At 40.0% G+C, this 22275-nt stretch overlaps 3 protein-coding genes across 5 annotated transcripts; 1 reads left to right on the top strand and 2 right to left on the bottom strand.

Annotated features, from left to right (window-relative positions):
• Nucleotides 1-206: 206 nt before the first annotated feature.
• On the top strand, nt 207-1921 carry LOC134213517 (zinc finger protein interacting with ribonucleoprotein K-like). The gene is made up of 4 exons (XM_062692644.1): nt 207-842; nt 909-1353; nt 1410-1632; nt 1700-1921. Exons 1-4 carry the CDS (start codon nt 696-698, stop codon nt 1821-1823), a joined length of 939 nt encoding a protein of 312 aa, XP_062548628.1. The 5' UTR covers nt 207-695; the 3' UTR covers nt 1824-1921.
• A 767-nt stretch (nt 1922-2688) lies between these two features.
• Nucleotides 2689-21110, bottom strand: LOC134213515 (EGF domain-specific O-linked N-acetylglucosamine transferase). 3 transcript variants are annotated; one of them, XM_062692642.1, is made up of 4 exons: nt 20238-21110; nt 19677-20175; nt 18990-19608; nt 2689-2913 (listed from the first exon to the last, which is right to left on the bottom strand). In XM_062692642.1, exons 1-3 carry the CDS (start codon nt 20720-20722, stop codon nt 18991-18993), a joined length of 1602 nt encoding a protein of 533 aa, XP_062548626.1. In that variant the 5' UTR covers nt 20723-21110; the 3' UTR covers nt 2689-2913; nt 18990. The 3 variants fall into 3 exon arrangements, with proteins under 3 accessions (XP_062548626.1, XP_062548627.1, XP_062548625.1); XM_062692643.1 differs by lacking the exon at nt 2689-2913 and adding an exon at nt 12228-12333; XM_062692641.1 differs by lacking the exon at nt 2689-2913 and having other exon boundaries at nt 18791-19608; nt 20238-21108.
• Nucleotides 4249-9529, bottom strand: LOC134218092 (uncharacterized protein DDB_G0271670; the record flags this gene model as incomplete). The annotated part of the gene is made up of 2 exons (XM_062696964.1): nt 4249-4495; nt 9300-9529. Coding segments are annotated over 2 exons (477 nt in total), but the record flags the coding sequence as incomplete, so codon positions are not given.
• Nucleotides 21111-22275: the final 1165 nt, after the last annotated feature.

The following is a 22275-nucleotide window of genomic DNA, read 5'->3' as shown; positions in this document are numbered from 1 at the left end:
AAACCGTGATAACCGTGGAATGGATCGAGTGGCTGTGGATGAACGAACATTCATTCATATTATCATAGAAATGTTGTGGATGCAAGGAATGTAAAATAACAACATTGCCAATGACAACGACATTATCCTCTCTTGTAAATGTTGGGACAAACTCAACTCGCAATAAGGGTTTGTCCCAAACTGCAACAGAATAGGAATTATCGCCTGCCACGCATTTTGAGAAGTAGTCGGTTTCCGATGATGTTTTTGGTTAAATTAGTATCAGTTATCATAGATTAGACATAAACTTAACCATCTGTTGACATGATTTGCGTTTTACTTCTAAAATAAACAAGTTATCGCAGTTTGAAAAGTTCACAACAATTACCTCTCCATGTTTGTTGCAAATAAAATGGAACGCAACAATGTCTTTATCCTCTGCAGATGGGGACAAAGAGTTATCGCTATTCTCTTTTGTCGCTTGTTTTTTGCATTTTTCAGCGACAATTACATTCCTTGTGTGGATGTGGTTGTGACTCTTGACTTGCTCAGAACGAAATCCAAACAAGCCACACCAATCAGCTGTTCGTGCAGCTTGTATACTCTCAATACGGAGCATCATTATCATTGTTCGTTGTGGGACATCGATTTGTTTGTTGAGTAAATACATTTCTGGTTTCCAAATCCTCGATTTTGCTAATACAACTAATTCCAACATGAGTCTTCAGAGTGATGTACTCGTTTATGAATCGGCGGACGACTGTATTCCAGTTTGCAGATTGTGCTTGAGCGAGGAATCACTGGAAGAAATATTTGAACAAGAGGACCTCGATCTATTGATATCCGATTTCCTAACAATTGTGGTATGATTGTTTAACAACTTCCAATGATCGGATAACATAATTCAATACTCTGTTCTCCAATTAAAGATTTCAAAAGAAGACACGATCAGTCTATCAGTTTGCGCTACCTGTCGAACACGGCTAATCGAGTTCCGCGAATTCAAGTGGCGTTGCCTCGAGGTCCAGGAATTACTACAGGGAAATCTGTACACAGTTCTGGAAGATCAGGAGTGCTTGCTGGAAGGCAATGATGTTCAAGCCGCAACAAGGGAGGAGACTATCGTGAAAGTTTTAGTGGAAGAAGTGGAATCGGCAACAATAGGTCCGAATCATCAGGAACTTGAACAGGATATTGTACCTACTAGGAAGAAGAAACGAAACCGATTCAAACGGATCGAATACACAAAATCTGGAAGAAAGCGATATGTATACGATCTAACGGAGATCTACAACAGCCAACTGGTGGAATGTTCCATTTGTGGCAAAATGATTTCCAAAATTCGCATGGAAGGACACCAAAACATGCACCAAGGTTCGTACCCTCATCTTCATTTATTCGATGCACTTAAAGCTTGGCTCCCCCAACAGGTGTTCGACCTTTCAAATGTGAACGTGGCTGCAACCAGATGGATTTCCACTGTCAGCAGCTCCGGTTGCACCACTATCGGAATGTACATGACGGGGAACGACACGAGTGCGACGTATGCCATAAATCGTATCGATCCCGGCGTAGCCTCAATTACCACACGAAAGACGTCCACTCAGTGAAACCATTCGCATGTTCCGTCTGCTCCCAAGCGTTCTCCTCAAAGTAAGAGAATGTCAATGACTAATACCTAGTAGGTTCAAATTTGTAATATAATACCATTTTATTGCAGCGCACGTTTAAGGCAACACCAAAAATACCACAACCGGGAGAAGAATCATCCTTGCCCGAAATGTAGCTATTCGTTCTACACTAACCATGATCTGAAAAAGCACCTGAAACGGCATTTAAAGTAAACCTTTCACTATTAAACATACAAATTGATTTCAACTGAGAAAACAAAACATACCAATTTCATTACTGAATAAATTTGTGTAGTTTTTAGTACAACGGTCGTGAGCGTTACGAAATTTGTTATATTTGCCAGCTGAGTACCTATAACCGAAGAAATGCAGCTGCTCTATATATTTGAATTTAAAATCACCGTCCCTAACAAAACCGAACATGAAAATTATCAGATTACAAATTTTACTCATAGTTATGTAAGTCTGAACCACTGTTTTAGAGGAATTTTCACGTTTCGTAATTTGACATAAAATTTAAAAGGTTAAGGTGGGACAAGACGGGTTACGTGGTAAGATGGATCTGTGTCGTTTTTGAGCAGCATATAAATTTTAATGCAGGTGTTAAATCTTTGAAAGAAGAATAAGGGGCTGTTTATATACCACGTGAACAGTTTTGGGGGAGGGGGTGTATGGCGAATGTCAATTGTTCATACATTTTTTTTAAATTTATATAAGTAGTTGTCCACGCTGGGGGAGGGGCGTATCTTAAACTGACTAAAGCCTGTCCACGACAGCCTCTAATTTGGTTCCACTTATTTGTCGCTCGATTTGTAATACCAAGTTGAAATGTTTTACAACAATATTTCTTATAAGGAACACACTTTTTGTAAAACATGTAATCTCGTCGATTGATCCAATTTCGGATAAATGAACTGAGGAAGCTAAGATCACTTCTTGTGTCCACGAACAATTCACTTCACTCTTCCAGAGCTATTTCCGAGCAATTCGTTACATATTTCACCAAAGACATCCCCGTATACAAACTACACAAACGATTTCGCGCACTAGATTAAGAAATACACTTTATTAAAAGTCACCAAACGCGTAAATTACAAACTTCAGATCACTTAAACCTTTTTCTTCATATCCAAATATAAACATCAGTCGAATTTATTTTATTGCTGAAACCTGCTCTCATGTTTTGCGAGGTGCCCATAGAATCAGAAGTAAACATAGCAGTAGGTAAATTGTTTCAAATTCTATATGAATTGGAGGTAAAATAGAAGATGTACTTACATTTGGATGTTCAATTCACCTGAACCTGAAAAATTAAATTAAATTATATTAAAGTAGGGGAAAAGACGGCTTTGGCAGGTTTTGTTCTATTATTGGCAGGGGGGTTTTTATTGTTGAATTTACAATATATTTTTTTTTTTGTACAAAAAATATTTCAAGCATAATTTTTCATAACGACGTATGTAACAATTATGAGGATTCGAGAAATCCTTTGCAGAAAGTTGGCAAAACTTTTTCTAAAACTGTTTTAAAACTAAAACTTTTTTCAATATTTTTTTCCGCTGGCATGCATCAATACATGGCACTTAGTAAGCGTGCTTCACGTCATAGCTCAGTTAATTCAAATTCGCTGTAAAAAACGATAAAATTATACATACACCGGTATGCTGTACATTATTGGTCGGTTTTCCATAGTGCACGATTGACGCAACTGCACTTTTGTTTTGTTTTGCTTTTTTGGTACATAGGTCGCTCTTAGTTTCCATATATTAAAGCAATGTATGTAATAGTGAGACTTCAAAAATAGAAAAAATCTACATACGTCGATCCGCAAAAAGATTAAATTAAATAATATTAAGATCAGTGTTGGTAAAAACTCAAAATCTCAAAACTCATGGATGATTCAAATCAAGCATGAGTTGAAACGCGCCCAACTCAGCATCTAAAAACTCATGGATGAGTTGAATCATCCATTTGAATCATCGTAGGTTTTCTTTTGTTCTCCTTCGTTAAAAAACGGTGTATTGACGTTTGTCGCATAAAAAATTAGACACTCTTTTATGTATAAGCAATAAATTGCCCCCAAATTTATTTCAAATGCGTTTTTAAACAAAAATGATTTTTTGGCAAATGAGTGACATGATGCGTTTTGGCATGAAAAATTCAAGTGTGATGCATTCCTTTAAAATCTCAGACGATTTCGTTCGCACGGGAGCGTTCGTTGATTGAGATTTATGAGTGATTTTACCAACACTGATTAAGATCAGTAAAATCGATGCGTATTATATAAAGTCGCGTGTGATTGGCATGTTGTATTGTTTACGTTTCGTGTGGACAATATAACCACAGTAATTATATTTGCATTTTTTTACTACTACTACTACTACTACTACTACTACTACTACTACTACTACTACTACTACTACTACATCATCATCATCATCATCATCACCACTACTACTACTACTACTACTACATCATCATACTACTACATCACCTACTACTACATCACCATCATACCAACTCACCATTACCACTACTACTACTACCACCACCTACTACTAATCATCACCACTACCACCACTACCACCACTACCATAATACCATCACCACCACCACCACTACTACTACTACTACTACTACTACTACTACTACTACTACTACTACTACTACTACTACTACTACTACTACTACTACTACTACTACTACTACTACTACTACTACTACTACTACTACTACTACTACTACTACTACTACTACTACTACTACTACTACTACTACTACTACTACTACTACTACTACTACTACTACTACTACTACTACTACTACCACTACTACTACTACTACTACTACTACTACTACTACTACTACTACTACTACTACTACTACTACTACTACCAGGGTTGCTGTGGCTCTTCTTCGCGAGTGGTAATCGTTGCCTCTTCGCGAGTCATCATTCAACCCCATTCGTTTTTCCAACGACTCGCTGCGAATGGTATTCGAATCGGCGAATTATTAGACCAGCGAGTGACCAAAAACATCAAAAGGAATGAACTCAAATACTTGCCAATCGATGGTTGCTCGGATCTTCTTTCCGCTGTTCATTCGTGTGCTTCATAGCGACGGCGTTTGCGATTGTTATTCGCAAAGTCGAAGTCATAATGGACAACAGGACAACAGCATGCTTACGCATATACACACCCGTGCGATGTCGATATGCGCCTAAGCTGTTGAACGTTCAGTGTGATTTAAATGATGTTTGAATGCTTATGTTAAGTTTCAATCAGCATATGAATAATTATAATGATAAGAATTGAATTATTATTGATTAATTCAGTTGACTTTAATTGGACTTTAATTGTTTCCCCATTTTACATTTTACAGATTAAATGAAGGTGTTAAGACGATTATTTTGTTTACTAAACAAGAAACTTTCCAAATCTTGGCTCTCGTCGTTCTACTTTGATTTCGATAGTACTTTGTGCCAACAATTTCGAGGCCGTCGCGTAAATTTGGTGAACGTAACATATGGTCGGAATTCTGCCAAACCGCATCAAGCGGTTGTTTTAATGACTTGAGATGTTAGGTTAAAAAAACGGAAACCGAATTCATTTAATATCAATACGTACATGCGAACATTTGTTGTAGGATATCCTCAAGCGGTTAACGAATACCCGATATGATTTGTGATTAATAGAATCTCTTGCATGAAAACGTAGGCGAAAATTTTGCTATTTTTTATTGGCGTTTGATGCGTATTAGCAGAATCTTGGCCATGTACAAGTAGTACAAATATTTTTTGGTGCAACGACCTATGGTCCGCCGATTTTTTCCCCTGTTGGGTACATTTTCCACTGCGAGCAATTGATTGACCTATTGTGGCAGTCCCCGTTTTAATATGCTAAGATGTTTTTGAGTAACAGTTTTGTTGGGTGACATAAACTTTTTAGATTGTCTTGCTGTTATTGTTTTTCTCAGATTTCATCAATCACATTTTTTCCAGTTCCTCAGTTGCATTTCAAGGGCACATTTTGAGGCCCACAAAATGTATCTCGCCGGATACTTTGTCATCTGATTTGATATTCTCCTCACTCAATGCGTATTAGATTATGAACCAATTTTGTCGCAAAATAAATTCCTTTTAGCCCATTTTATGTAATTTAGGGTTCTTTTTAGCAATGTTTTTTTTTTTCTATAGATACAAAAAAATCTTACTTATTGACATCTATCTGAGAAATTGACTAACGTGAAGAATAGGACTAACTAATCTACTAAAACAGAAGAGTGTGACAATTTCAGTGAAATATAGTGGAATATTTTTAATATCATTTCTGGGTGGCGCATATTATCCAGTATCGTGCATTTAAGATGCACATACACATTTTTAACACAGAGAACAGACATGGATGCTCGAACAAAATTTCGTTAAAAACGTGTGTAAAGATTTAAATCGCACCTCAGCGCCGCCAACGCAGGCTGCCCGACATAAAAACTCAATTCCTCAATTTCGACGAAGAGAAATCGATTAATACAGTTACGCCCCTATGAAACTAAGTGCGAGAATTGATCTATTATTATATTTTAATGAAAGTGCCATACAGACCTCCAAAGTGAGAAAAGCGCAAACTGTAGTCTTCTACAAAGCTGTTAGGGTGGTGAGATTCATTGTGATGAAGCTCAGTTTGAAATTCAGCTACTGGGAGGTACACTGATGTACAAGGAAATATCTGGTATGTTACAGAACAATATTACAGAAAAATGTACGATGATTAAATGAACTTTACTTAGCTTTCGGCTGATTTATTAGGAGCTGGGTTGTGTACTTTTGGATTTATTGATCGAATTGAATCAGCCAAAAACAATATAAAAGTTTAATCATCGTACAATGTTCTGTGAAATTGTTCTGTAACATACCAACTGCCCTTTTTTGCAATTCTGAGCTCAATCGAGCAATCCGAAACAATTTCCAGATCAAATGATTGACGGACTTGTATTTCCCTATATATTTTGGCTGAAATCCCAATACAAACTTATAATCAAATGCCCCAGCTTAAATTTCAAATAATTTCTCATACACTGCAAGTGGTTGAATTCCCAATTGAATTAAATCCGTCTCATATTTGCTTTTACTATCAAAACAATTTTGCAGAAGTCGGTAGCATTCTAAATCTCATAGAGTGTGAGATATCTCACCTAAAAAATAATTCATCATACACTAGTGCCACCAAGCGGTTGAATTCCTAATTAAACTGGTTCCATGTTGACTCTACCAACCGAACCAATTTGTTGAAGATGACAACTCTCTTATGACCACAAATTGCGCAATAGCGAACCCAACAAGTGATTCCTCATACTTTGGCGCAGCACAGCTGATAAATTCCACAACTGCTTCCATATTGAGTATTACCACTTTAACAACTTCGAATAAGACGCATACTTTCTAAATCTCATCTCATCGAGATATCCCACCTAACAAATAATTGCGCATATACTAGCGCCGCCAAGCAGATGAATACCCAACTAAACTTAATTCTATCATGAAGGTTCTTACCGTCCGAAAAACTTCGTTGGAGATACCAGTTTTCTGAATCTTATAAATTTCGAGGTATCTGGTCATGGTGGTAAAAAAATTCATCTAACACTCCATATCATCGGATTCCCGGAGGCTGCTTCAGTAAATTGTCCCGTGGTCACCCGATTATGGCCAAAAAAGACCGAAAATCATTTTGTTGGCTGCAGGGTAAGTGATTTGAAGAATACACGTTGGTTTCATGTCGATGTTTGACTTAGATAAAGAATGGGAGCTGAAAGTCTACATGTATTGTACAAATTACAACACTGCGCGTGCTCGGTTGTTATAGCAGTGGAAATGCTAAATTAATACTAAGTTTATAGGCAGGCCAAGTTACAGTTAGATTGTAGAGCCATTGAAGAAAAAGAAGAAGGCTTGTTCGAATTTCGACAAAATTTTGCCTATCTGATCTGAACTTATTTGCAGGGATTGAACTTATCATTTCATTATCATTTAGTATTCAGCCAATAATTCATTTCAGAGATGGAATTTCAAAAAGTGTTGTATGGTGGACTTCTAGCGCTGTTTATTCTCTTCAATTTTGTCTAAGGGTACATTGTCCTATGCCTAATATTTACAGCGTGAAACGCTAGTATCATTTAATATACTAAATGATAATAACACACTTATTATCATTCAGTATATTAAGTGATACTAGCGTTTCACGCTGTGAATATTACACATAGAGCAATGTACCCTTAGACACAATTGTAGAGGGAAAATAGCGCTAGAAGACCCCCATACCACACTTTTCGGAATTCCGCCTCTGGAATAAGTTATTGGCTAAATACTAAATGATATTGAAATTATAAGTTCAATCCCTGATTATTTGTCTGTCTACAATTTGTATATTTAGTAAACGGGATTGATTTGCGATTTGGGCTTAACTTGTTTTGTAAACAAACATTGTTTTACGAATTTCGTAGAATGCAAGCGTTTTTATCCAAAACTAATTCCCTTGCCTTACAGAGCTTATTCTCTTGGATCATACTGTAATTTTTGCAGGAAATGATTGCTATAACAGGAATTTGCCAAAGTTTGTTTACAAAATAAGTTACGCCCAAATCGCAAATCGATTCCGACTTATTTTATTAAAGAAGCGTATCATTCAGCATGCATTCTATTCAGCTATGAATTTCACAGCTAAACAATCTATCAACGTTGAAGCTTGTCGTTGGTTGTATTGAATAATATTTTTATCTAGAACATTTCTAGTTTTATGGACATGTATTTAACGATAAGTTTGTGCTTTCCTATAAAGCATTTTATTGCCACATCCTACTCATTCCACATGTGCCGTTTATAGTCAAACACATTTGATTAATTACAATTAAAACGGTGTAACGTAACGTGCCGCGCAAATCCTAAAATCCATGTAAACATTCTTGATCACAAAATCCGCTTCAAACACGACCTCGAATAATGTCGTTTGTAACGCCATGGCATGTGGTCGAGTTTCTGAAAAATTGCACCTAGCGCCAACGAAAACTTTCCCATTTTTCTGCCCAAGCTTCCTTTTAGCAGATATAATTAATTGCAAATCGTATCGGATATCCCTCAACCCCGTAACTGAGAATAGTTTACAACAAATATACGCATGAATTAATATGAAATGATTTTCTTTTTTCCTGCCAAAATCCCGACCATGTTACGTCATATAAATGTTTTATAAAAACGCTAAGTCTTAATATATCGATTACATTCTAAAACCTACCTTTTACATACATATTTTTACTCTATCCGACAATACTAGCGTAAAACTAGCAAAGTGTGAGCATGAATTGTTATCTGCTAGAACGTGCTTACATCATGTCTCAGACTCAGATAGTCTTTACCGCCTATGCGATTTGCATTCGATGCGAGTGGAATCATGATTCTTCGCGAAGAGCAAGCCGCACGTCAAACAGCATACGCATGTTCGGGCGATCCAAAGTCATTAGACAGTCGCAAAGCAAAACGAAAAAATGAAGAATGAACCACACCAACGTTCGTTTTCTGCATTCATTCGCCTGCTGAAGAATAGAACGCAAGAAAGGCAAAATGAATTCTTCGCTAGTCGCTGCTACTCGACCGAGTGGAATTCGTTTTACTTTTGCGATTTTTTCGCTCTTCAACAACACTGACTACTACTACTACTACTACTACTACTACTACTACTACTACTACTACTACTACTACTACTACTACTACTACTACTACTACTACTACTACTACTACTACTACTACTACTACTACTACTACTACTACTACTACTACTACTACTACTACTACTACTACTACTACTACTACTACTACTACTACTACTACTACTACTACTACTACTACTACTACTACTACTAACTACTACTACTACTACTACTACTACAACTACTACTACTACTACCACTACTACTGCACAACAGCAACAACAGCAGCAGCAGCAACTGACAGCAGCAACACCAACTGACTGAACTGGACTGGAACCAACTGGACTGGACTGGACTGGACTGGACTGGACTGGACTGGACTGGACTGGACTGGACTGCACCACCAACACCACCAACACCACCACTACCACCACCACTACTACCTACTGGCTGGCAGCTACTGCTACTGGCCAGGAACTACTACTACTACTACTACTACTACTACTACTACTACTACTACTACTACTACTACTACTACTACTACTACTACTACTACTACTACTACTACTACTACTACTACTACTACTACTACTCGCTTCAACAGTTCTACACCTTTCCCATTCATTGCTATTTGGTCTGTCTCTAGGCCTCCTATCGTGTGTGCTCCCCTGGTGTAGTTCCCTCAAAAACTAACATGCAATTTTCTCTGTGCAATAAAAATCCTATTCGACTAAATGCTGATGTTATATTAGAAATTTGGAGACAGTACCCGTCGATAGCAAATCCTTCCGCACGCGATGGCATATGAGCAAGTCAAACCACCTTCCTTTTGCCAGTGGAGATATATCAGCTTCCACACTGATATTCTTCCCTCCCCCTTCATACGGGAGCTTGGCAGAAGGAATGTCGTGTGATATGTGCCATCACAAATATTGCCCTCCGCTCGCTTTCAAATCGACTTCTATAAAAACATGCTTCATGCTTGCCGTATCCTAACGGAACTATCAATTCTATACTTTCGCCTCTAATTCTATCATGAACATGTACGTCCAAGTTTGGAAGATGATATTAGCATTTCCATATCATTGTAAATCGTTTAACTTCACGTAGAAGTAACACACACGAAATCATTAATTTAGCATTTTATTGAGGGGAAATGCAGAAAATGAACACAATGAACTATACCGCGGTGAATTTCCGATTTTCTCATTAGGCTGGTTTATCTTTTTGCTTCTTGGAAATTCTCTAAGAATTCTCTCAAAAATAGCTACAATAATATCCGCGAGAATACCTTCAAAAACTCTTCCAAAAATATCTCTCACTCTTGAAAATTCCTCAAGGTACTCCTCCGGGAAATTCCTCTTTTATGAACAATTCACGACGGAATTTTATTGGAAATACCCGAAAGGAGTTCATAAAAGATTTTGATGATCAATGCATGAAGTATTTCTTGAAGAAATTCGCTAAGGGAATCCTGATTTGAAACTCTTGAATGAAGTTCGTGTGGATTTCCCGATGAATTTTTTGGATAAATTTTCGAAGGAATTCCTAACAGAGTTTCTGCAGAAATTCTAGACATATTAGTTCATAAGGAATTTCAAAAAAAGATTGTCGATTTTCCAAATAATTTTTAAGTGGAACTATGAAATATTTTCAGATCGAAATATTCTAGTACATACTGTCGAAGAAGTTTTTTTTATTCTTTCGTTTATGCCGAAGAAGATCTAGGAGCAATTTCTTGAATTCCTGGAGAACAATTCGACATTGCTGTTTCAAAAAGGCGAAGATCGCAAACGTAAACATTGACTTCTTCTGCTGATTTCAGGAAGATTAGAGACTTCTGGCCTTATTTTCCACTTCCGTTCGATAGAAGGCGCGGAGCGCCACCAGTTCCAAGTGGTTGTTAGCTGGGAGCGGTTCTAGTTGTTGAGGAATTTGCAGGAAAAGTCATTGTTTACGTTTGCGACATTGGCCCTTATGAAACAACAGTGTCGAATTCCCTTATTTTCTTAATATTTAGGTAAATGTCAGGTTTATTACGTTGAACAACAAGAAATGTAGTGGTTCCCCAATGTACAATTCAGGCTGAATAAGCTACTTTTTTAGATGAAATAGCATATTTTAAATTAAATAATTTCTTCATCAGCTTTTTGTTGTGTCTAGACTATATGGGAAATGATAATTGATGCTGCATAATTGTAAAGAAGAATATTGCCATATAATCATGGCTGAAATATGTATTTCTGATATGAGCCAAATTAATCTACACTTAACAGTTAAAATGTCATCGGCGTGATAAAAAAATTTACGGCGGCGCACCGATTAATTTTTGACGGCGGCGGCGTGGCGCGGCGGCGCACAGATCTATTCAAAACGGTGCCATGAAAAAACCCTACAAGTACTAAGACGATTTTCAAATAATAATCCAAATAAACTGAAGGTCCTATATGCTTTCTAAGAAGGACTTGACTCTGACGATGTTCTATTAATGGAAGTTGGACGGAAAAAATAAGTCCTTGAACTGTAAGTAACAAATTGGTGTCTACGCTGTTTTGAAACTTGCAGTTTGTTCTATATAGGGTAACCGGCGGTAATGTTGGCCCTGGATGTAACATTGGCTCATCACGCAAATAATTCAATATTTCAGCGATAATACGTCGATTTGTAGCGAGATATTAACCACTGCTTCTTTAGAAAAGTGTATCAAACATATATCTGCTTCATAACTCTAGATTTATACACTTCTTAAACCATTAAAAACAATTATCTTGCGTGAAAAATCACTTTTACTCGGTTTTTAGCAGCCATGTTTCGTTGACTTATGCAGGCTGGCTGTGCTAGAGTTTTTCTTTTGCCCAATAAAAGAGTTTTCTGAATGAACATACCTGCTTTCGCACATCAGATGAATGGATAACAACCACACTATGTCAGCTATCATTTTTATTTCACAATTTCCATTAGTAAAGCGACATAATTAACCAAAACTTTTTTGGACAACACTGGGGGCACCCGTAGCCTGAGACGAGACCTGCAAAGAGGAAAAAATGTAACTTCAGCTGCTGCCAGCCAACTGCTGTCACGAACTGTCAGGTGCAACCAGCAGCTTTTTGAGTGAAAGTATTGGTATCCCAAATAAAATATTCCACATCATTTTTGTTTTACCAAGACTTTTTTACTTTAACGAGTATTCCAAACCTTCCGTTTAGCTTGTTAATAATCAGTAATAAACCTGTGTTTTGTTGCCGGTATAAAAATCCTTATGAAAATGAATTAACTATTTCGTGAATTGGATACACTTTTATTGTGCTCAGAAGGGTCCACCTGGGGCTTAGGTGAAACAGTCAAGTAAACAGTTGAAACTCGATGGTCAACTGTGATGAAAAGAAGAACAAGTGTCAAAACCTGAGACGAGACCTGCAAAGAGGAAAAAATGTAACTTCAGCTGCTGCCAGCCAACTGCTGTCACGAACTGTCAGGTGCAACCAGCAGCTTTTTGAGTGAAAGTATTGGTATCCCAAATAAAATATTCCACATCATTTTTGTTTTACCAAGACTTTTTTACTTTAACGAGTATTCCAAACCTTCCGTTTAGCTTGTTAATAATCAGTAATAAACCTGTGTTTTGTTGCCGGTATAAAAATCCTTATGAAAATGAATTAACTATTTCGTGAATTGGATACACTTTTATTGTGCTCAGAAGGGTCCACCTGGGGCTTAGGTGAAACAGTCAAGTAAACAGTTGAAACTCGATGGTCAACTGTGATGAAAAGAAGAACAAGTGTCAAAACAAGAGAAAAGAAGCAGCGTCTTTGCAGCTGAGACGAGACCTGTAAAGACGCTGCTTCTTTTCTCTTGTTTTGACACTTGTTCTTCTTTTCATCACAGTTGACCATCGAGTTTCAACTGTTTACTTGACTGTTTCACCTAAGCCCCAGGTGGACCCTTCTGAGCACAATAAAAGTGTATCCAATTCACGAAATAGTTAATTCATTTTCATAAGGATTTTTATACCGGCAACAAAACACAGGTTTATTACTGATTATTAACAAGCTAAACGGAAGGTTTGGAATACTCGTTAAAGTAAAAAAGTCTTGGTAAAACAAAAATGATGTGGAATATTTTATTTGGGATACCAATACTTTCACTCAAAAAGCTGCTGGTTGCACCTGACAGTTCGTGACAGCAGTTGGCTGGCAGCAGCTGAAGTTACATTTTTTCCTCTTTGCAGGTCTCGTCTCAGCTAACAGTAAATCTCAAAATTATGCGGCAGCCAATAATTAACGTATGCAATTTGTTTGAAGGCACAACATGGGGGCTAGAACATGTAGCCTTTTTGCAATTGCAGTTTTTAATACAGTTTTCATTTTTCTAAACTTCTTCACTTGCAAATATGGTAAATATTTGGGAAAAAATGATTCATATAATAGTATTTTCGTTAGCATGTCCTTGGTAAGCATGCTATTGGGGGATCTGAAACGCACTCTCACAATCAATGTGGTAGTATTTTACATGCAACCAATTAGAATTCACGCTCAATAAGATGATTTGATTTTCTCTATTTGTTTGCATGCTGTCTTTATTCAACGCAAGCAAAATGACTGGCACTATAAACAGCAACCCGTCTTTATCTCTCGTATGTTCGAAATCAACAATCACTCGTCCCAAGTGGGCTGAAAAATTATCCACCTGATAGGGACAAGGATGCCGACGTTTTGTCCATTTCTCTCGAGACTTTCGCTGGTTTTAATGAGATATTGCGGACATTCATCGTCGTTTTTTGCTATTTGGCGTCAAAACCAAATGTAAGCAAGCTGACTGGTGGAATAATTCTGGTTGGAAATGCAATATATGAAGACTTATAACGATAAATGTGCTCAACCGTAGCATAATGGGCCAAGGTTTGAGCCGTTACCCCTATATATGATGTCTACCTATCTGTTTTGTGACCGGATGTTTATCAATGAAATGAAAATAAGATGAGTAAACTTTGATACTCTGTATCATGGCATTAGGCTTTCTAGTAGATCTTGATAAAATGTGTGCTTCAGGTTTGGATGTTAGAACACTAATGATTATTTATTGAAAATAACAAACTTAGGTTACTAAGCACAACTAGGTAAATAGGGGTAATTGCGTTGCTAAAGGATGTCGCGGGTTACTACACAACACTCTCCCTAATCTGCGACGCCTATAAATCGGCAAAACTTCTGCTGGTTCAGTGTCGCCAGTGGTTTGGTGAATCCATCTGCCGGTTGGCTTGAAGTAGGCGTATAGCCAAGTTTGACCACACCGTTCTCCAAGTTCTCGTGAACGAAATGATATCGGATGCTAATATGTTTCGTCCTGGGATTATAGGATCCGTTACCTGCGATGCTGATTGCTGATTGGTTGTCGCAGTACATCGGGATTGGTCCAACGATGGCGAATTCAGACCGAAGATTGTTCCACCACATGGCCTCTTGTATACTTCGAGAAACTGCCATGTACTCCGCCTCGCATGTCGATAGAGCTACTGTCGGCTGTTTCTTCACATTCCAGGCTATAGCGGCTCCCTGCATCGTAAAAACATAGCCAGTTGTCGATCTGCGGCTATCGGGATCTCCTCCCCAATCAGCATCGCTATATCCGGCCATTTCTCCATTCTGGTTCTTCGTGTATCGTAATTTCTTCATCGCCGTGCCCTTCAAGTATCGGATGATACGCTTAACAGCTTCCCAGTGTGGTCTACCAGGGTTCGACGAAAATTGGCTTATCGCATTTACAGCAAACGCAATATCGGGTCGAGTTGTCTGGGCCACAAACGATAAACATCCTACTGCTTCCTTGTATGGCACATCTCTCATTGCTGTTTTCTCTTTTTCAGTCTTCGGGGCCATCGACTTCTCCAGTCTACAGCTCGGATCTGCTGGAGCTGCTACCGGGTTCGCATTTGTCATACCAAAACGTCGAACGATTTCCTCAATGTATGCCTGTTGATCCAACGAAAGCTTGCCACCACGTCGATCCCGTTGGATCCGAATGCCGAGGCAGTGTGTGGCCTCCCCCAAGTCCTTCATTTTGAACCTCTGCATCAAGAAGTCCTTCAGCTTCCTCTTCAATCGTTGATCGTTCGTGAAAATCAACAGGTCATCCACGTATATCGTCACGAAGAGGATCTTCTCCCCATCCAGCATCCAGTACAAGCAGGTGTCCACCCGCGATCTCTGCAGGCCAAATTCTCGTAGCACCTCGTCTAGTTTCGCATTCCATACTCGGCTTGATTGCTTCAGGCCGTATAATGCCTTCTTCAGCTTGCAGACCTTGCCGTTTGAATCCTCGAATCCTTCGGGCTGAACCATAAATATTTGTTCGTCACCCAGTTCGCCTTGCAAGAATGCGGTAACCACGTCCATCTGATCCACATCCAAGTCGAACTTCGTTGCCACCGCCATCAGGTACCGAATGGTCGAATATCGTACTACGGGAGCGTAGACTTCCTCGTAGTCAACGCCAGGCTTCTGTGAACACCCCTTCACGACAAGACGCGCCTTGTATCGCTCCGGGCTTCCATCAGGTCCTCGCTTGACGGATGGCTTTGCGTCCCTTGGGTAGGTTTGTTAACGTCCAGGTCTGGTTTTCGCTCAGTGACGCCATCTCTTGCTCCATCGCTGCGATCCAACAATCACGGTCAGGTCGCCGCATGACTTCGTCGTAGCTTTGTGGAATATCCTCCAAAACTGTCAATGGAGTAGATTGCTGGGGGGGAATTGCATCACCAGTAAATGTACCGAAAGTTATAAATTCATCATACTTGCCTGGACAGATGCGCTCCCGACCGCTGCGCCTCAACCCTTGTTGACTTTGTTCAACTGGTCTTGATTGTTGCGGTGGGAGCGCGTGATTGGTTAATCGCTAGACGTCTCCAGTGTGTTGTTGCTTGCTTCTTCTTTATCGTCATCATCATTATTGGTGGTGTTCGCATTTGGACATTTAACAGGCACTATGATCTCTTCAGTAAATATCTCCAAGAATTCCACCGGTTGAACCTCTTGAGGACACTTGGTACTGACACCCTGCTCGTCCTCGTTAACCACCTCCACGTCACGGCTGACCTCGAACTTGTGACTCTCCGGGAGGTAAACCCGGAATCTCTTTGTGTCCTCGCAATAGCCTACGAAAATTCCCTTTACCGCTTTCGGATCGAACTTCCTGCGCTTGACCTTTGGAACATGGACCATCACACTCGTACCGAAAACTTTCAGGTGCCGCAGATCAGGCCTTATGCCGGTCCACATTTCTTCAGGTGTCTTGTTTCCAATGGTTCTAGTTGGTGATCGATTTACTAGATACGCTGCAGTCGATATTGCCTCCGCCCAGAATTCCTTCTGCATACGCGCATCGCTTAGAAGACATCAAGCCTTTTCCACAAGGGTTCTATTCATCCTTTCTGCCGTACCATTCTGCTCTGAAGTGTATGGACACGACCTCTGATGACGGATGCCATCTTTCTCCAACGCCTTCCGGAATTCGATGCTAACGTACTCTCGCCCATTGTCAGTCCTGAGAATTTTAAGTTTTCTACCTGTTTGCCGCTCCGCCTTCGCTCGAAACAACTTGAACGCAGCCAGAACTTCACTTTTGGTCTTTAGAAAGTAGACTGCCACTCTTTTGCTTGCATCATCTACGAACGTGGCGAAATATCGACTGCCACCCAAGGAAGGTACCTCTACTGGTCCGCAGAGATCGGAATGCACCAGCTCCAGCAGTTCTGATGCTTTGGATTCGGTTTTTGGAAATGGTCTTCTAGATTGTTTCCCTTCCAGACAGACTGTGCAATTCTTCACCTTCTCACCTTGAAAATCAACGCCATCGGACACGTTCTTGAGCTGCTTCAAACTTGAATCATTCAGATGGCCCATCCTCCGATGCCATAGCTGTATTCCGTTTGCCAGAAACGCTCGCTCCGGCTGATTCAATCGATATAGACCGCTTTCTTTCTTACCAGAAACGACCAGCTCACCAGCCTCGTTCAGCACCACACATTTGTTCGCAGTAAACTTCATGGTATAACCTCTCTTGCAGATCGCACTTACCGACAATAAATTAGCGGCCAAATTGGGAATTTTTAGCACTTCGTGGACATCGATCGTACCACCTGGAACCTGCACTGCAACCGTACCTTTCGCCATAGTCTCCATGCTGCCATTGTTCGCGGTCCCCACGGCGTGCTGCAATGCCGTTTCGTGAACGAAATTCTGGTTCGGTCTGGCCATGTGACTCGTCGCTCCTGAATCAAAATACCAGCCTTCCGCTTGAACATCGCCGATCGCAAAAATACTGCAGAGGCCATTCGACTTGGATTTCGTCTTGATCAGCAACTTATCCGGACACTTGGACGCAAAATGGCCTGGCTTGCCACAGTTGAGGCACGTTTTCTCGGGTTTCTTCTTACCATGTGATTTGAATTTGTTCGAATTTGTGCTTTTCGTGTATAGCGCCCCACCATCGTTGCTGTTCAGTGGTCCCCTCTCGAGCTTCACATCTTGAAGGATCTTAGCTTTCACCGCATCCGACGTCAGATTCGCTCCTGAGGCCTCCAATCCCATGATCATAGGTTCGTAGTGTTCTGGTAGCCCCATCAGCAGCAACGCCACCAACCACGAGTCATTTACCTTGAACCCAATCGAAGCAAGCTTGTGGCTGGTACTCATTAAATCGTTGACGTATTCCTCTACGCTTGAACAGCCAACCAGACGAATAGAGGTCAACTTCCTCAGTAGCCCAATCTTCCTCGTCAATCCGGAGTCTTGAAAAGCTGTTGCTAACTTGTTCCACGCTTCTGCTGCATCCGCCGCATCCTGGACGAGACTGTAGTTATAACTCTCCAGGCTCAGGCAGATTGTTGCCAACGCACGCAACTTCACATCTTCGGGAACCTTTTCTCCAGCCGCAGGACTCACAGCGCACCAGCTACCTTCACGGATTAGGATCATTCGCATAGCGAATGCCCAAGTGGAGTAATTCTCGCGTCCCTTCAACTTCTCTATGGCCGGCATCGCAACGGACCCCGTCGCAACTCGAACGCTTCCTGTTTCAGGTCGACTGTCGTTTCCGCCGCCAGATTGAGAACCGGAACTTCTTATTGGAGATGTCATCTTCAATTTTTTTTTCGGTTACCGGCTGGTCCCATAACCTCTAGTAGATCTTGATAAAATGTGTGCTTCAGGTTTGGATGTTAGAACACTAATGATTATTTATTGAAAATAACAAACTTAGGTTACTAAGCACAACTAGGTAACTAGGGGTAATTGCGACGCGTTGCTAAAGGATGTCGCGGGTTACTACACAACAGGCTTGTAATCTGAATAAGCTGTAAACTTATTCCAAATCCAAACCGATAGACCCAATGTCCTAGTACAATGCAAGGCCGCCTGCACAGTAGTTACAACTAATAGTCTGCTTCTCAAGGATACTTTCTTTTAGTCCTACTCAATAACGCTAATTGCTTGGAATGTTCAAAAATATAATAGCATCATTTGAGTAATACTTTTGGAGTATGTTCGATTAAAGGAATACTTAATTGCATTAGTAGTAGGTAGTTCGTTGTTACAATAATAAGGCAACAATGGTTAACTTCTCCGTTACGATATGGAATATTCTAGTCTTAGTAAAAGTCTTTAGTGTTTAAGTAGCTCCGTTCCTTACCTTACAGCTCATCCCTCGATAGTTTGTCCTGTTTCCGCCGCGATCGCTCCAAATACTGCTGATACTCCACGTGATTCCACACATGGTTAGCCCCAACTGCCACCAATCGGGCAAACTCTTTTACGTCAAAGGCGTAGTTTGTAAATTTGGCATGCCGCCCTCCACCGTCCGGATGATGGCCTTCATCCTCCGGATAAACCAAATCATCTCGCTCCCACGAAAGATAGCGAATTCCCTTCAATCGCGCCAGATCTTTGTAACAGTTGGGATCCTCACAGTGGTACAGCTCGAACAGGACCGCCCACTTCGGAAGAAACAGCAAATGGGTCAAACCGGCACCGTGCATGCCGATGAAGATATCCGTATTTCGGGTGACTTTGAGCTGTTCCCGGAAATCGGTTTTGTAGGTGAAACTTGCCCGATTGACCATGTAATTCTCGTCCTCGGAAATTTCCTCCAGCAGTTCGTTTTCGTTCAATATTCGGCGAAATTTGGTTTGCCGCGATAGAAACGTTATGCGGAGTTTTCTATCGGTTCGGCTTCTAAGAGGGATTTTTAACCGATGCATCACATGCTCGGAGAAGGCTTGAAAGAAACCGCTGTTTTCACAGCCGTTAATCTGAAAGTAAGAACAAGGTAAAAAATTTACATTTTCGAAATAAAAAATCATTTCGAGGAGAAACTTACTATTGGAGTATTATAAAACAGTCCAAAGATCATCCGAGGTAGAAGTGGCAGAACAAGATTCTTAAAGCACACAACCTTTCCAGCGTAGGTTTTGAGGTCCATGATAGGATGCTTTGTGAACACTTTGAAAGTCTCCGCAAAGGGCGAATCATAGGTGTACGATTCCCAAACAAGAATCTGCACATCCGTGCTGAATCCGGTCGGATCGGACAGATTCGCATGCAAAGATCCGTACAAATTGATGAAATCACAGAAATGATGATACATATTGATTGTGGCATCGATTTTCATGATGAAGGACGGACGCTCCACAGTAACGTCACATTTTCCACCCAGGGGCAGTGGTGTATCAATCGTGTCGAAAAACCTCAGTTCCGGACCCCAGGATTGCAGAGGGCTTATATGTTCCAACTCATCTTCCAATCGCTTCCGATGGAACTTACAGTGGCCTCCGATCTGGCCATGTGTCAGCACGTCCATTTTGTAGCGTAGAGGCTCCCTGGAATAAGAATCAAAGGATCAGTTTATACTAGATCAAAATATTATTGGCAAATTACTTACGTTCTGTGAATCAAATCCGTGAAGTTCAGCATGATGTTTCGCCCCCGGCAGAACCGCAAATACTTAGAACACTCCAGTGCGGAATCGTGCGGAAACTTCGGCTCGCACATGATCCTCGTCTCCTGAATCTGATCCCGCACAAAGCCGAAATCAGCCTGCGCGTAAAATGTCTCCAACTGCGCTTCCTTCGTTTTAACGTACCCCTGGTAGTCACCAGGACATTGCGGTTTCGAGAAACGATTTTCCGGTAGACAATCATCCTCGTAACCCCAGCACATGTCTTTCCGTGCCCTGTAAGCAGCACTCCTCAATACCTTCTGATATTCGCATGTTTCATCCTCCGCACAGCGTCGTTCCAGCTGGGGAAACCGCCGGAAGTACAGCGGAAGGTGTGATTTCGGCAGGTCAATAAACTCGTAACCGCTACTGACACAGCGGAAGACACTGAGAATAGTCAACGCGGACAGTGTTTCTAATCCAATCATACCTTCAACGATTACGCCTCCTCTTTCGCCGGAAACGCGTGGGTTACGCAGAACGGATCGATGTTTCGAATCCACACAAAACACAATTTTCTACAAGCCTCAAAATTTGATTTAATCACAATAAAACCATGTAAGCCACTTTAATTTACAATTAAATATATTGCACAATACATAAATTCAATATTTTCCTACATTTTTTAGCGTTTTTACGATCAGCCAAAAAGCGGCTTATTTTTTAAAATACTTTTATCGCGTCGTGTCGTGTTTTGCGTTCGCGTTTTCGGCGGTTTTGTTTACGCAATCCCTGTGACTGATATGGGCCAAACACAATTAGGGTCTCGCCGACATTTCTCACCAACTCGAACGCAGGTTCGTGGTTGCAAACAATCCCATTTGATTTTGCCGTGACAGTTGCTCGTGGTTGCAAACAAACCGAGTAAAAGTGTGAGTGAAACGTGCGTGTACGTACACGATCACTGAAAGCCTAATACTGTTTGCCGGTTTTGATTGATAGGGTGGCCAGATCATTTTTCTTGATAAATCGGTAAAAAAACGGTTCGGTGTACTATCGGTAGGTTGGGAAATTCGAAGTAATAATAAATAAATAATAGATTTTCAATTGATGATCTATATTTAAATTATTAAACGTAACATGTTAAATAAAAATCGTCGTGACGAAAAGAAATCTTGAGAAATACTATTTAATGCTAATTACATAATTTCGACAATATTGCGATATATCGAATCGATATTCGATTTAAAGATTCCAGAAGTTATGGCGGTACCACCGACGTGTCACCGCATTGAAAATAATTTAAATTTGCTTCCCACAAGGCCATGATGGAAAATCATTGAACGCTACCAGCACCCCAATAATGGCTCGCGAAGTTTTCGTAGCTCAACCACCAACCTACGTGTATTAAGCTGGGAGCTGGAGATCGATTCTAATTTTCAAGGTATTTTGCTTGAAACCCGCAAATTTCCTTCCAGTGTTCAATGTACAAAGGATTCTGTTTTCCATGAATTTTTTTCGCTCGTAGTTTTGATCGTGTGACTTCAATTTGCCACCAAAGTCTTTGCAATATGTTTCGAAAAATCCTAAATAATTCAAAGAAAAATCACATGGTAATTAATATGCGTTAAATATATAGGATGAGTGCAAAATTGAGAAAATGTAAAAAACGTTACGATTTTCTCACATTGAATTATCATCATGTTTATCTTAAAAAAAAAATTGCAAAGATTTCGTCGATTCGTCTGCATTGCATAAATTATTGTGCCGATCGTAAAATTAAATCATGCTGTTAACATTTTTAAATTCCTCGTTAGGTTTGAAATGACACCAAAATAATTGTGTTAAGTTATAATAGACCTTTCCCGTCTAAAATTATATCTCGTTTTATTGTCTCTGTCGATTCTTTGGCTTATTTAAAAATAGTTAGAGACTTCAGTCGAATACAGCGCAAAATTTGCAATATTGGAATTGAAATGAATTGACTGAGGCAAAAAAACGAGATACAATTTTTGACGGAAAAGGTCAATAGAATGAGCTG

Source organism: Armigeres subalbatus, chromosome 2, assembly GCF_024139115.2.
Source record: "Armigeres subalbatus isolate Guangzhou_Male chromosome 2, GZ_Asu_2, whole genome shotgun sequence".
Taxonomy (NCBI): Eukaryota; Metazoa; Arthropoda; class Insecta; order Diptera; family Culicidae; genus Armigeres; species Armigeres subalbatus.
This window is presented reverse-complemented; position numbering and strand designations above follow the sequence as displayed.